The 15,145-nt window shown below is 30.8% G+C and overlaps 2 protein-coding genes and 1 long non-coding RNA gene across 3 annotated transcripts; 1 reads left to right on the top strand and 2 right to left on the bottom strand.

Annotated features, from left to right (window-relative positions):
• Positions 1-319: 319 nt before the first annotated feature.
• Positions 320-3,363, bottom strand: LOC122522971. The gene is made up of 2 exons (XR_006305223.1): positions 2,390-3,363; positions 320-2,308 (listed from the first exon to the last, which is right to left on the bottom strand). It is a non-coding gene; the product is annotated as an uncharacterized LOC122522971 (long non-coding RNA).
• A 113-nt stretch (positions 3,364-3,476) lies between these two features.
• Positions 3,477-3,920, bottom strand: LOC122522968 (histone H4). Its single transcript, XM_043644436.1, has one exon. It carries the CDS (start codon positions 3,856-3,858, stop codon positions 3,547-3,549), a length of 312 nt encoding a protein of 103 aa, XP_043500371.1. The 5' UTR covers positions 3,859-3,920; the 3' UTR covers positions 3,477-3,546.
• A 534-nt stretch (positions 3,921-4,454) lies between these two features.
• Positions 4,455-5,476, top strand: LOC122522902 (histone H3). The gene has a single exon (XM_043644267.1). It carries the CDS (start codon positions 4,493-4,495, stop codon positions 4,901-4,903), a length of 411 nt encoding a protein of 136 aa, XP_043500202.1. The 5' UTR covers positions 4,455-4,492; the 3' UTR covers positions 4,904-5,476.
• The last annotated feature ends 9,669 nt before the right edge of the window (positions 5,477-15,145 follow it).

Raw genomic sequence — 15,145 nt, 5'->3', positions numbered from 1 at the left:
ATCTTGAATCCAAGCCTCGATTGCCAGCTTTTTAAAATTTTACTTTCTGTTTGCAATCATGACATATAACAAATTCTGACAATGCAGTAAATAACGTGAAAGATTCGATAAGCTGATAGCCATGCAAAGAATTGTAATGAATGTCTTCACTATTACACTGGAAAGTTTTCTCACACTTATACTCGGTTGTTCAGTTTCATTTTTGTATATGGAGTACTGATTTCCACAAAATTTTCGTTTCCGCAGGTATGCTGCCCAAGATGATTTTTATTTTCTTTAAGATATGAACTCATATTTAAATCCATTTGTTTTCGACATCGTTCCGTACAGAATAAGCTCCTAAACTAAACTGAACAGAACTAACAGCAACACCGACTCTGACCTTTACTAATGTAATTACCACTAAACCTACTGACATTTCATGTATACCTATTCCTACCATGAGCAGTCAAATGACCGCTTCAAAAAAACATATGTATCTTAATATAGAAAGAGATTTTAGCCAATTGGATAGTAAACAAAATATTTTTCTGGTGCTACAATAAAAACCCGTTTCCTGCTTTTCTATTTAGAAAGTTTTATTTATGCATTTTCAGCACAATTTTTACAAATTACAGTATTTTAAATTGCACACTTTCCACATACGCATTGTTTATTTTTTATACAAATTTTGTTAGTCTTATTGACTTTACGATATCTTATTTGACAAGATTTTCGTTCAGAAGAATCTGTAGCTGTGTTTATTATAGTTTTTGATGAACATTTTTTGCTTAGTCTCTCCTTCTGATATTCAGTCCCAAGCTCTTCTGCCAATTGAAATAAAAATTCTTGCCTCGATTTTTCTTCACCTGTTGTTTCTTTATATAATATCCAAGCATTTATCCTGGCTAAATCTAAGATATTGAAAAATATCTGTAAAGGCCATCTTTGACATTTAGATTTTACACTATATTTTTTGGTCATTTGATCGGTTACATCTACACCGAATTTTGTTCTATTGTAAAATTTAATTGTCTCTGGTATACGGATGTCACTTTTTTCAATTTCCACGGATGAATGCATTGAACTAAGTATCAATACTTTTTTATTCGGTTTAGCTTTATAAATGGAAAGAATAAAATCATTCGATTTGTATAATATTGTTGAGAAGCGCATTATACTATCCTTTACCTGTCTCGCTTATTTTGGTAGCTCTCTTTTATTTCTACGGATAGTTCCAACAAGCATAGTTTTTTTTGTTAAAAGTTTACTCGCTAATGACGCGCTTGTAAAAAAATTGTCAGCTGTTATATTTCTCCCATGGCCTGTATATGGTTCTACTAATTTCAAAGCTACAAACTCCTCAAGTGGGACCGATAACTCTCTCCCTTCATCTTTTCCCAAATATGGAAAGCCATTTACAATATACTTGCTATTTACATTGAAAGCTAACCAGAATTTTATGCCAAATTTGTCCGGTTTGTTGGGCATGTATTGAGTAAATCTACAACGTGCTTTTGTAGGAAACAATTGTTCATTTATAGTAAGATATGTTCCTGGTTTATAACAGTTTTGACTGTTTTCGATAAATTTGTACCAAACTTCAGAGATCAAAGCAAACTTATCGTTTTGTAAATGTTGGCTTCGTTTATTTTTGTTGTCAAACCGAATAAATCTTATAATTTCTGCGAAGTCATTTTGGCTCATAGTTGTCGAGAAAAATGACGGACCCCATTTCGTGTTTCATAAATATGATATATCTATATTTTTAGCCTCATATGCGCAGCTTGCATATAGAAGTCTAATAAATGCATATAATTTTACAATAGATAAATTCCATTTCGTTTTCAACACTTGAAATGCCTCTAATTCTGTATATTTTCTTACATGTTCAATCATGTTATGATCAATAATCAAGGAAAATGCTGACTCAACTTTGCCCTTTATAATATTTCGTTTAGTGTATTCTGTCGGTCCTGATTTTTCCTTGAAAATATTATAAATCGGTGCTCTTCCGCGATTAGATCCTTCTTTTATTTTTTGCCAAAAAGCTCCGTCCATAGCAGTTTCAATCTCTTCCTCATTTTCACTTTCAGAACTAACTATGAATCTCTTTTTTTTTGTCCTCTTCGTATATTCAAAATATTCTCTTCGTCTGTATCGCTGTCAAATAAGTCACAATTATTTTCTGCTATATCATCAATATCGGTAACTTCTTGGTCAGCTTCCGAACGATCCTCATCATTATTATTTATTTTGTCTAATAAATTGATATTCCTCGAATGTCTTGTCATTTTTGGGGATGAATATACAAATGATAAAGTAGAAACTAAAATATAAAAATATGAATCAAACAGGGGGCAAAAACATTGAGACACCAGAAATAAAAAAAAACAATTGTAAATCATACCACAAAATATTGTTGACTCTGTTGACTTTGTCGAAACTATCACTTATACGACGTAATAATTTTTATTATGCACTGTGAAATTTATGCCTACTGTTCGGATTGCAAGACCGTACTGTCGTTCAAAGAACGCTATGCATTTGTGTTCCGCCATTTGTCGAAACACCTAAAGTATTTATTGTAATAGAAACCTCTGATCGTATTCACAAAGAGAAAGATACCAGAGAAAAGGTTTTACAAAAAATAAAAAATATTTGTTTAGGATCAAGGTGTATCATTTCATCGATAAACATCAGAAGATTATCAATAGCTACCTAACTATCGCGTTCGGTATAATGTCGCGATTTTTAGACTTTGGAGAATCGTATTTTTGTCAGCTACTCTCACTCATATATTCGTTCTATATAATCGCTCGTTTATCTACATTGTAGATCCACAATTACATTGTAGACTCGTAAAACAATTTCAGAAGAGTGCTTTCCGAAGAATATAGTCGTAAATAACATGAATTTTTCAATCGTGGTAGATTAGACACGCTATGAATTTTTTATCAGATTGTAAACAATAACGAAAGTTGTGAATACTGAAAAATGGGTTGTATGCATATTATAGGACAAGACAATAAGCTATAAAGTGATACAGTAACGTTGTATATGAGAAATTCTAAACAAAATTTCAAAAACAGTCATCTGAGCGCGCATGGTAGGTTTAGTGTTAATTAAATTAATTTGTAACAATTATAAAACTAATTTTTTTCGCACCATATACAAATTTAAAACATCTACTCAATCAAATTTTAATAGAAAAGTCGGAAGGTAATAGCATTTAAAAACGGGTAGTCAAAATTGACCGCTCGATTATATTTTTAATGGCACTCGGATGCGAAACATAGGAAGACTACGTTTGTAAGTTATAAAATGAAAAATACTTTGAATTTGTTTTAAAAATTTAGTAATATATTTCAGACGTTTTATTAATATTTTAATTTTATGAAACAGGAAAAAAGATGATATTTTTGAATATTTTAAAAACATTCCCCCATCTTATTATAAAATATGTTCGGAGATATTCCAATTCAGTAAGAAAAATATAGTGGCCCTAAAAAGGGCCGTTCTAATATTGTCAAAAGATGACAACGAGATTTGCATTAACTGCAACGTTTAACCTCCAAACCCATAAAGAGTACGTCCTTGGCGTTTTAGAGCATAGACGACGTCCATGGCAGTTACGGTTTTCCTTTTGGCGTGTTCGGTGTAAGTGACTGCGTCACGAATAACGTTTTCCAGAAATACTTTCAATACGCCACGAGTTTCTTCATAAATCAATCCAGATATACGTTTTACACCGCCTCGGCGAGCAAGACGACGAATTGCCGGTTTAGTGATACCTTGGATGTTATCACGAAGAACCTTTCTATGACGCTTGGCACCTCCTTTTCCCAATCCCTTACCACCTTTACCACGACCAGTCATCTTTAAAATTTGAGAGACTTTGATATATTTTCAGAAGTACCTCCTCGAAGCTTAGTTTGTACGACACTGGCTAGACCTCAGTCGAGTCGCGGTATTTATACCCGGTAAGTAGCCTCGTTCCCCCACCAAACGCAACCCACCAATCAGAGAGCCTAGCGACGCAGTAAGAATTTCACTTTGAGATAAATACTCTAGCATAATGTAGTTAATTATAAAAAAAAGATAACACATAATATATTTTTAATAAGAAAACTTTAAATCGTCTTTCTTATTTGTATTGACGTTATTTTATGAAATCTGTTAAGGCGTGAAATGATTAGTTATACCCTGAGTAACAAGCGAACAAATAGATATAAAGAGTAGATATTATTTTATATTGTGATTTATAAATATATTCTTTTATATTATTATTTATAAATATATATATAAATTTCATCTAGTATTGATTATATTACTTACGATACTTTTCCCGCGTAGAAAGTTCAGCCGTCAGTAGGCTTCTCCCACCATCGAGTCATCGTCCAATCAACGAGCAGTACAGCATCTCGCAGAGTATATAAGGAGGTGATTCCAGCTGGAGGGGCATTAAACTGTCCGTGTGCGTCATTGAAGTTGCTTCCGTTCATCTCTAGTTATGGCTCGTACTAAGCAAACTGCTCGTAAGTCGACTGGTGGAAAGGCTCCCCGTAAGCAGTTGGCTACTAAGGCAGCACGTAAGAGTGCTCCTGCAACTGGTGGAGTTAAGAAGCCTCATCGCTACAGGCCTGGAACTGTTGCTCTTCGTGAAATTCGTCGTTATCAGAAGAGTACCGAGTTACTTATCAGGAAATTACCGTTTCAACGACTTGTTCGTGAAATTGCTCAAGATTTTAAAACCGATCTTCGTTTCCAAAGTTCAGCAGTGATGGCGCTCCAAGAAGCTAGTGAAGCTTACTTAGTTGGCTTATTCGAAGATACTAATCTTTGTGCTATTCATGCTAAACGTGTTACTATCATGCCCAAAGATATTCAATTGGCTCGACGAATCCGAGGAGAGAGAGCCTAAATTATACTGAAATTCAGTTTTACCGGCCCTTTTCAGGGCCAACACATTATTATTAATGTTAAGGTTCAATCTTTGAGGTTCAGGAACGTAATATAAAAGCATTCTTCAATTTATCTGTACTAGTAAATTTAATTTTAATCATGATAGCGTTTAATATGTGCACTAGTGGTTTTTATTTGCTACTTCTCGTGTACTGTTTGATCTCGTCCAAATATTATTTTTAATTTCGTAATATCTCGCAATTAATTCACTTTCATATTATAACTTTTTCTACTACCATTCAGATTACATTAATTAAGCTAAACTATACGTATATTCAAGTCATTTTACATTATTTTCTTGATTATTATACTTTATTTTTAATTTTATTTATAAAATTCCAGTAATTGTGATTCAATGTGAGTAATTATTTAATTATTATTTTTATACATATATCAAGTGTAAAATTAGAAAACTTTCAGGAATTTTTAAAAATTTATAACAAAAACTATGACCTCTAGCAAGATTCTATAAAGAGTACTTTCGTTTTGAAATTGTCCAAAAATAAACAAAAAATTAATTTTTTCCGAAAAACTATGATTTTTTGAAAAATTTTTTAATTAATTAGCTATAAACAATAATTAATATATTTCTTTTTTAATTTTGTAGAAGTCAAGTTGAAACATAATATAAAAACTCTGTAATCAGTTTTATAAAATAAATTTAAATAATAAATAATTAAAACTAAAAAAAGCCACGGGCGCTCTTAGCGTGTAGTAGAAACAACCTCGATAGTGGAAACGCTCCCATTGGCTGCTTGCCGGATTTTGCGCGGAAGCGTTCTCATTGAATGCTTGCCGGATTTTGTGCGTAAAGCGTTTTCATTGGCTGTTTGCTGGACATCGAGTGTGAGCGCCTTTACTCTTTCATAAGAAGGCACTGAGATGTTGGATAACGAAGCTATATACAAGGAGGACTATCGAGATACGCGTTTTCGTCGAATTTGTGTCGTTGTAAATAACTAAATACCGAGTACGATAATTCTCCACGAGAGCGATGGTGCAAATTTAAATACGTGTGATTTTATAAATAAACAAATGAAATAAATAGTTCTCTTTGATGTTTTTGTTGCATTTTACATGCAGTATTTTTTATTTTTATATTAATTGAGTTAAAGATAAATTGATTCCATTTCACAATTTTTTTACAGATATATAAGATGATTTATCAACATTTTTTTCATGCTATTGTTATTTTTTCTTGACTTTGTGATATCATAACCAATTATTCCATTTTCTTTAGTTTATAATTTTTTATTTACTTTGTCGACTTATTTATCTATTTTTTTCTTAAGTTAAAGGAAGGTTTTTTTATATTTGAAAAATATGTTCAAGCAAATCGACGTGTTCTCTAGTGGTACTAGAAATCATCCTTTCATTGTGTATCTCGTAGCCACATTTATAACACTGCGATCGTCCTCCCATTATATAAGCTTCGTGTGTAGGATACTCCCCACACCTGCTGGCGTTCTGATCGCGAACATGGTGGCATTTAAGTTGTATCGCAACTCAAGACTATTTTCCCTAGTCGGTGTGCCTTTAGTTATATTGTTTATATGTTACAACAATTTATAGAGTAGTGAAAAGAAATAGGTTAATCGTTCATAATGTATAAACAATAGATAAATATTTTGTAAATTATAATTTTTATTTCTTTTCACTAACCTATAGGTTGTTACTTTGGAAATCAACTTTAATATGTCTCCTGCAGGTATACCAACTTTATTTTCATTTTTTTCAAACTACGCTTGCGCCTTGAATTTGTGGTTGCGTATGCGTATAACATATCTCCCACTCATGACGTCGCTATTTCATAATTATTCAAAGTGTAATAATTATTTTAAACTAATTAACGATAAATAAAAAATATTTAATAAAATAAAGTCGAGGAACCGGACAAACAAAAAGTAAGCAATTGATTGCAAACAAAAAACACTAGAAAACTTCATTGCTTTGCTTAGAAATGTGGAAAAACCTTTTTGTATTTTCAATTATTAATAACTAATTTAATAATTAATTAATAAAGTTAGCAATTATGGATTTTAAATTAGCAAATGGCTAGCAATTAAATGCACTTATTTATTTTTTTCAGCTGTTGAGGTACTATGACAATTTTTTAATGCTACATAAATACATTTTGGTTATAATCATCTATTGTAGGTAATGAAAACTATTACATTATCGATCAGAATTTTTGTGTTGATAACAAAACTTCTTTATCAACACCTTCTCCGAAACAAAGAAAAATGAAAATTACATTAAAAAATTCTCATTTGTTCAGTGTATGGTACCCCTGTTAATGTATAAAAGTTATTAAAAAACATTATAAAGTAATTAGTTTCTGTAGATGAAATGATAAATTGAAACCAAAGAAAATGATCATCCCGAGAACGTTTTTTAATGAGCTCCACTCTTAGGCCCCACCCGAAGAATTTCACCTAAAAAACATTAAAATAGTAAACGAGAATACAGAGAAAAGTTTGAATATTAAACATCCACAGAAAACGAGGAATGCATCTGAATAGAATATAAGTAACATCGATGATTTTACTGAAAAGTAACATACTCTAGTATAATTGCAATATATACACATACGGAGGTTACAAATTATGAATATTTTCAATTTAATAATTTTGGAATCTACCTAAAATATAGTACAATAAAAATAAACGTATATAATTTTTGGGTGATCCATGGTACCTGTAAAAAAAGAAAATGCATTAAAAATAATTATCATAGATGTGCAATGCTACGAGAAAAACAATAAACGGATTAAAATACTTCAATTACTTTCTGAAAGAATTATTTTATATTACCGTTTACCATTACTCAGTCTTTTTCTAGTCCACTTCCTCCTCCTCTTGAACGGAACATAATTTTGTTTGCTAAAGAAAACTAGAGAAAAAATAAGACTTTTAAGATAGAACTTTCCGTGATTTTGTGCTGTTCCATAGTATCTGTAAAAATAATTATGTCATACTACCATTTACCATAACTCAATCCTCTTTTGATTCGTTTCTCCCTTCTCTTGGACGGAGTGTTGCATTGTCTTCATAATTTATCCTGCCAACAAAATATTAAAAATAAGATCGTTTGGTGGGAGGGAAATTCTAGGTAAGGACAATGTTCTATCCTTAGAGGTAAGATAGAATCAAGGCTCGCGTGGGCAGGGTCGCATCCCTGAAGTAGACCTTTCTTCGCAAAGAAAAAATCTACCCGCTACCCATTGAAAAAAAACTGGAAACGCACCTGAAAAAGAAAAAGAAAAGATTAGTTTAGATTTGTAAAGGTCCAATTAATGCATCGAAAGCATGTTCCTTTTTTAGATCAAAATCCAATACTTACTATTACAATACTTTTTAGATCAAAATCCAATACTTACAAATGCATTGGAATTGAAAAAATATTTCAGAATGCATATCCTGAAATAAAATAAAATGAAAATTAATTAAATATATAATACAATAATTGATTAAATCTTTTTTTATACCTAAAAAAATAAAAGAGACATTAAAAAACATTATAAAATAATTAGTTTCTATGAATGAAATGAAGAATGAAAAGTAGAGAAACTGAGAGTAATAGGAAATTAGAAACTGATATGATATTGGAGCGGGAATTCGGGAATGGTATTCTATCATGATTTTAAAGTATTTTCTGTCTTTTAAATGAAATATCATTTAAAATCAAATTTTGTTAATACTCGATTTATATTAAGGAATAATTATGTGTGGTGGGTGGTATGGCAAATCCAACGATGTTCACCTATAACAGAAAGAAAACTATATTAATTACTTCCATTCTTAATAACCACTATAAATTATTGACAAGCAAAGAAAAAACAAACAATAAAAAATATCAAGTGACTAACGAACTATTCTCTCAAGATTCGATCATGCTATCGAATCATAGAAAATAATTTATTAAGTCTATAGTTGCCCTCTTGAGCCACAGTTAAGTGGAGGCATCTTCAGCTTTTAGCAACTTTTTTCTTCAAGCCTACTGTCGGACATTCCCTACGTGCGAGCATGAAAAGAATCTTTGATCAAAAAAATCGTCAATCGTTCCAAAAAGTATTCGCATAATTCGGCATATTACAACGATTAATGATATAGAATTAGAATCGTCCCTGATTTTATATTATAAAAAAAACCTAACCGACCGTAATACAATCCTGAAAAAAAAAATGATTAGTAAACATCATGAGCTCTTTACATAGAAAATGATTATTACCTTTTGGTTGAGAGATATCTCATCGCCGAAAGGAATATTATCAACTATGTAAAGTATCAATTCTATTCTAATACCATACCGTTATAATATGCCAGATTATGGTCCTACAATTCAGAAACGACTTAAAGACATTTTCACCCAAAATTACTCTCAACTGCTTATAACACTAATATAAATGAAATACATTTCACATTACAATATACATATGAAATAATTCCATTTATTTTCTTTCATACATCTTTTACAAATAATTCCGATGTTCGTTAGGTGATCCTCCGGTGACTCTATTTATTAATTATTACAAAATTCATTCGTGTTTCCCGTTAACTATCCTAGCTCGTGGGCGATCAATGAACTTAAAAGTTCATCGACTATGCACATATTACACGAACACATTTAATCGAATGTCCGAGCAGTTAATTATGCTAATCAATGACCTAATAACACTTCGCACTTTTACTATCGAGTAATATAATCGAATTGAAATAACAATAATACTAAAAATGCAATGCATTTCTTTGCAATATTTTTATTTAATTTATTCTTTATATTGAATTATATGAAACATTTTAAAGATTAAATCGCGATAGTGCGAAGTGCTAGTTATAATACTTAAAACTAAGTATCAATTCATCCAAGGTTTTGCGGATTTAATCTCGAATCTATTTCGTTCGAGATAGAATCGAAATAGAAATAAATTTCTTAATCTAAAACTTGATTTCGTTACTGAGCTAATATATAAACATAAAATTCAGCTATAACATACATCGTTTTAAATCAGTTTTTTGTTAGATTTCGACACATAAACGTATTACTTGCGAATAGGTGAAACTCTTAGGATGAGGTCTAAGAGTTAGGTTTCTTAAGAAATATTCTCGATTAAATAATTTTAACTTCAAACTCACCACTGCGCAGGAACGGTTAAATAATTAATTAATCTTAAATTTTATGTATTAGGTGTATGATTTCCTTTATTCACATGCGCAATGTTCGGAAAATCATATAAAAAACTTTCAATTAAAGTAATTTTGTAGAAGACAATGACTCAGTTTAACAGGAGACTTTGAAGAGGACGGTGCGTAGATCCTATACACCTAGCTTTTAGACAACAACTGACACTTCTTTCGATAAATTAACAATTATTTTAATTCTCTAATACACTCTTCTTATATTTCAGTTTGTTTTAACACATATATATATTGGCTTAAACATTACATACGTATTAACGTACTTTAAATAGAAAAAATAATTTTATTGTATTTTATTTTATGTATTTATTAGAAATAATGAAATATTTACCATTATTCCTTTCTTTTTGTTTTTCTAAAGACGTTTTTCGTATATTAAAGATAAGAAGAGCATATTAGATTCGATTTGATTTTAGCCAATTTTTCATACATTTTTTTTTCTCTACACATTTTGTAGAGTATATATTACATTATTATGTTCCAATGTATTTATACATTATGTATTAATACATTCACAGTATATTCAATACATTCTCATACTAATGTATTTTATTTGTAGTTTATTTTATATATAACATATTTAACGTATTATACATAACGTATTTACTTTTTATGTTTACGTTTATGTGTACTAATGATTAAATACGTTAAACGTTATAGAGATAAGGAAAAACATACGAAGGTGAAGGTCAAAGTCAAACGAGGTAACGAGCATCAATTATGTATACAATTTGTCTCTCGTCGAGTACGCATAGAAAAACATTTCGGTACTACCTTATAAGGTAAATAGGAGAGGAGAGGTGACTCGAACTACGTCATACCTCATTTAGTTTTCGGACGCCGTCAAGATAAGTCTCAAGTAGTTTCGCTCCATGTAAGAATTTAATTAATAGGTAATTATATAATATTTCATTATCAAATTTTGTAATCTAATCAAATCTCATTTGATTTACAGGTACATGCAATCATTATCGATGACGGAAATGCATCGAAATTAGGTAAGAAGATTTGTAATCAGAATTGTATGATTTTATATTTTTCTATGGTTTCACAAAGATTTTTACCATAATCTCTCATTATTTTTATGGTTTCAGAAAGACATATGCAATCATCCCATTCTTTCCATCATTTCAGAAAGATGTTCATCATCGTTCCATGGAAATTATACTAATCAATGGTGGTATATACAACTGCATACATACGTGCAAGTTCGTTTCTTTATTTGTTTTCTTTAATTTTAGAATGGATCTCCGACGCAGCAACTTCCCCGTGGTGAGATCCGGTAATCGATATTGCTTACGATGTCTATTAAATTTGTATGGTGCAACGTAAGCACTGTCGAGCCAATGGCTGACGTTTGATGCATTAGAAAATTTCAACTTCTCGTTTTGTTAATAATTTTAATGCAATAATGAAATGATTTATTGAATTAATTATTTAATTACGCGTTGCAATTGTTGTTTAAATTTTATTCATTTTATTTCTTATGGTATATTAAATTCACATAAATAATTCAAGACACGTTTAATCGATTTTATAATTATTTGTTCAAATAATTATATATAAATATTATACTTTGTTTAGTTTTACATTAATGCTATATCTATTTTTTCCTATAGATATTAACGCAATTACTATACTTCTGTAAAAGAACCCTATCACGATGAAATTTACTCTTTGAAAGATAGAATGCAACGCGATATATTCTCGTTTGTATTTTTTTATCTTTTTTTTTTAATATAGTTTACAAGTTTGTAGTTACATCTTTTGAATAATTTTTTTTATTATTAATTAAAGCATATAAAAAATAGTAGCACGATTCCAGAATTTTTGGAATACGTAGTTTAAATAATTGAATTTAAAATGATTAATAAATTTTTTATTAGTAACATAATAAATAAACAGAAGAGTGCACTACGACTTGCTTTAACTATACTTTGATTTTCAGAACTATGAATGAGGGTAGGTAAAAATAAATTAAAATATATTTTTTGAGCCCAGTCAGTACTAATAAGTACATTTATTTGGCTCGATGCAGAGAAAAGTCTTTTGGCATAAAAACCCTGGTTGAAATACAGTTGATGATGATATTTCGCAGGCAGAATAGAATTCTAACCACGTGCTTTTTTCCTTTGTTCCTTTGTGTTCCACTGATGTAATAGTAGCGCAGGAGTGTAGCTCTCTTGGATGTGATCGCTCGCAAGTCTCGTTGTAGAATAGCATGTAAGTGTGAAAGCACGCGACTTTTATAGAAAAAGACGATGCAACGCGAAGACCAATTACCGAAAAGTTAGATAACGTAGCTGTCGATGCATATGATTGGCCTAATAGAAATGGTGGGAGAACGCGTGCTAGAAGAACGAAGGCGCCCTGCAAGAAGCTCGCTGCGCTCCTTTGTTACATCGTAACTAAGATGTTTCTTTGTCGCTATATCTCGGCACGCGTCGACGTCTCACACGTCCAGATGATCGCACTCACTCGCTTGTGTAGGATACGCAACAATACTAGAGTCAAGATTTTGCTATTTTTATTTAATTAATAGAATCATTGCATTTTTCTTATTTAATTAAAATTGTCGAATCATTGCAATTTTCTTGTTAGATTGAAAGTCGAGTCTCTCATTACAGTTTTCTTATTAATTAAATTAAATTAAATTTAAAGTCGAGTCATTATAATTTTCTTATTAAATTAGATTAAAAGTCGAGTCATTGCTGTTTTCTTATTAAAATAAATAAATAATCGAGTCATTGCATTTTTGAAGTATATAAATTAGAGTTTTGTCTTAGATATTTTTTATTAAATTAGAGTCACGTACGTTTAAATTGTGTGGACGTCCATGGATTGCTGCAGCTTGTACAAAAGAGTGCATTTGGATACAAAGATGAAAGAAGAGGATGTTCCTGTATTTAAATGTGCAGATAAGAACAACACAATAAAGGTTTCATCATTCTGAATGATTCAAATTGAATTAATAATCAAATTAATCAAAGTATATAATATATAAATATTTTTAATATTTTAATATCATTTAAATTCATTTCAATTTTTTTCTAATATAAAATATAATAATTTATTAAATATATGTAATCTAATATACTATATTTTTTATTGCATTCAAAAAGTTACAAGATTCCTGTTTCCACTTTGCTTAACATAATCTCTTACCCTAATTGCAATTTTTTTTTCTTGAATATATGATAATCGATTTTTATTGTTGTTGCGTATCCTACGCAAACGAGTGAGTGAGTCGATCGTCGGAACGTGTCGAGACTTGCCGAAGCGCGACGACATCCGCGATAGGGAAGCATCGTAGTTCAACGGTAAAACCAAGGAACGCGCCAAGATCCCTTTGTAAGGGCTTCTTCGTTCTTCTAACGCACGTTCTCCCACCACATCTATCAGGCCAATCATATGCATCGACTGCTACGGTATTCGTCTTTTCGGCAATTGGTCCGCGCGTTGCATCGCCTTTTCCTATAAAGCCTGCGGTTTTCTCGCGCCTCGTTCTATCCTACCACGAGACCTACGAGCGTTCACACCGAAGAGAACTACACTCTGGCGCAACGGATACATCAGCGAAATACAACAAGCTACAAAGGAAGAAGGCACACGTGGTCAGAATTTATTCTGCCTTTTGCATACGCATCTCATCATACGATAGCCGCCGATAGGCAAGGTAGCTGTAAACATTCATCATCGTTGTAAGGATTCATCGTGTGTATAATTCAACCAGGGTTTGTATGCCGCAAAGCTTTTCCCTGACGAGCCAAATAAAGTGTACTTTTTAGTACTGGCTGGGCTCAAAAATATATCTGATTTATTTATCCTATCCTTAATCCCAACAAATATACAACTCCCGATATTTTACCTGTGACAGCATTTTTGAATGATAATAAAAATTACTGGAGTACCGATAAATCGTTCACCAATTGTAAATAGTAATAAATCAAAGAAAAAACAATTTGAATCATTCTGATAAAATACACTGAAGAGTGCATATGAAAATCGCAGTAAGTACATGACAGCACTGAAAAGTGCATATGAAAATCGCAGTAAGTACAAACATACCTGCTAAATGCAGATGAACATATAGTAGGAATATACTTTTCTCATTCAGAATGATAAAAAATGAATGAATGAGTGCACTAATAAAGATAATAATTAAATGAATATATTTAAAATATTTCAATCTTCGCAATATTTTTTTTTTAACCAAAGAAATTTACCTAATAATTATTAGAAAATTTCACTTTAATCTATATATAATAATTGATTTATATTTACATAGTGCAAATTAATGAGAAAGTATTTTGAATCATTCTGATTAGAAACGTATAAGTCTTGCTAAGCGAATGAAAATACACGAAAGTACAGCCAGCACATGCCAGTGCCTTTAAATATGTCAAGGATGTGTATTTTGATTCTAAAATGATTAACAAATAAATATTTAATTCGCATAAGAAAGATTTGAAGAAAGTATTTTCTTTAAATATATATGAATAAATAAAAGTTTTTCTATAAGAAATGAAAGCAGAGAGAAAAGATATAAAAATCATTCGACTATTTTTACACAGATTTATAATAGAAGAAATTATTTGATTGGAATAAAAATGCATATAAGTCTTGATATATAAATAAACATAATTATAAGAGAGACTGTCCCATACTCTCGAGAGTGTGGATTATACGAATAAGTTGAGTACAGGGATCCCAGGTTTGTCTTGTATACAGGATTGTAAATACACCTGGGGATTATCAAGCTTGTAGATTTTAAGTTGGAATAATCTTACCCTACTAATTTAATTTTTTTCTTTTCTATTTTTTACAATCATAAAGAGCGTATACGTACCTGTCACATTTGGGGCAGAGTTGCGATGTAAAGTTGCACCACTTATTAATATTAAAAATTACTCACATTATTCCGGTTAATAATCTATGAGACTTGATTAGTTTAGAATCTGTTAAAGCAAGTAGTAGCAATTAATTAATTATCAATTTTGTTT

This window comes from Polistes fuscatus, unplaced genomic scaffold (genome assembly GCF_010416935.1).
Source record: "Polistes fuscatus isolate 324 unplaced genomic scaffold, CU_Pfus_HIC Scaffold6, whole genome shotgun sequence".
Classification (NCBI taxonomy): Eukaryota; Metazoa; Arthropoda; class Insecta; order Hymenoptera; family Vespidae; genus Polistes; species Polistes fuscatus.
This window is presented reverse-complemented; position numbering and strand designations above follow the sequence as displayed.

Excerpts from the sequence above, each read along its gene's own strand:
- LOC122522968 (XM_043644436.1), bottom strand. The coding sequence starts at position 3,858 with ATGACTGGTCGTGGTAAAGGTGGTAAGGGATTGGGAAAAGGAGGTGCC.
- LOC122522902 (XM_043644267.1), top strand. The coding sequence starts at position 4,493 with ATGGCTCGTACTAAGCAAACTGCTCGTAAGTCGACTGGTGGAAAGGCT.